The sequence below is a fragment of the Buceros rhinoceros genome, unplaced genomic scaffold, assembly GCF_000710305.1.
Source record: "Buceros rhinoceros silvestris isolate BGI_N320 unplaced genomic scaffold, ASM71030v1 scaffold20757, whole genome shotgun sequence".
In the NCBI taxonomy this organism is placed as follows: domain Eukaryota; kingdom Metazoa; phylum Chordata; class Aves; order Bucerotiformes; family Bucerotidae; genus Buceros; species Buceros rhinoceros.
This window is the reverse complement of record NW_010420672.1, coordinates 2,788-3,742: the sequence shown is the minus strand read 5'-3', so window position 1 is coordinate 3,742 and position 955 is coordinate 2,788. Positions and strand designations below refer to the sequence as shown.

Below are 955 nucleotides of genomic sequence, written 5' to 3'. Positions count from 1 at the left end.
GCGGTCCTTTGCCGTGCCCTCGCCCAGCTCCTTGGCCATGCGGAGGGGCAGGCGGGTGAAGGGCAGCGGGTACCACAGCAGGATGCCGGAGATGTTGAAGAAGAAGTGGCAGAGGGCGATCTGCAGGGACAGCATCCCTGTCGGGTTGGGTATGTGGGCTTCCCCAAGCCCCTGCCTTGCCCCTGCCATGGCCCTGGGCAGCCCATACCTGGAAGGAGCTGGCAAGCTTGTCCCCTGGGCTGGCCAGGGCAGCCACCCCGGGGCTGGCCAGGGCAGCCAGGATGGCGGTGGTGGTGGTGCCGATGTTGGAGCCCAGGGTCAGTGGGTATGCACGCTCGATGCTGATCACCCCCAGGCCTGCGGGAGAGGCACCTCATCCATCCCATCTCATCCATCATTCCTTGCCAGCACCATCCCCATGCTCTCCCGAGGAGCCATGGCTCCTCCCGCACCTCTGAGTGCCCCAGCACCCACAGGCCATCATGGGGAGGACCAGCATGGCAGGGGACCAGGCACGGCAGGGACTCACCGATCAAGGGTGTGATGGCCGAGGTGAAGACAGAGCTGCTCTGCACCACAAAGGTCATCCCTGCACCCACCACCATTGCGAAGTACCCCGTAAGCCAGCTGAGTGGGTGTGGAAGGTCTGCCATGGCATGACCACGGACACAGGCATGGACACAAGCATGGACATGGGCATGGGCACGTCAGCTGGGAGCAGCCCAAAGCTCCTGCATGGTGCTGGGGAGGGGGCTGTGGGGCCAGGCTCTGGGTATGGGCTGGGTAAGGCTGTGAGTATGGGGCCAGCCTGGTGGCTGGTGGCCAGGATGGCTGAGGAAGGAGGACATGGACACCAGGAGACTGTGACAGGCATAAGCAGGCTGGGGATCAGGAGCAGGCAGAGGGCATGGGGGTCAGGCAGGGATGGTGGTTAGGGGCAGCCAGGGATGGGTCT

General features: G+C 64.6%; 1 protein-coding gene across 1 annotated transcript in view; it reads right to left on the bottom strand.

The window, feature by feature from the left end:
• Positions 1 to 955, bottom strand: part of LOC104496304 (sodium-dependent phosphate transport protein 2A-like) — a gene marked incomplete at both ends in the record, with an annotated part of 4,038 nt that overhangs the window by 547 nt on the left and 2,536 nt on the right. Inside the window, 3 exon segments of the mRNA XM_010139392.1 lie at positions 2 to 120; positions 209 to 357; positions 530 to 646. Coding sequence (XP_010137694.1) covers positions 2 to 120; positions 209 to 357; positions 530 to 646 — 385 coding nt within the window.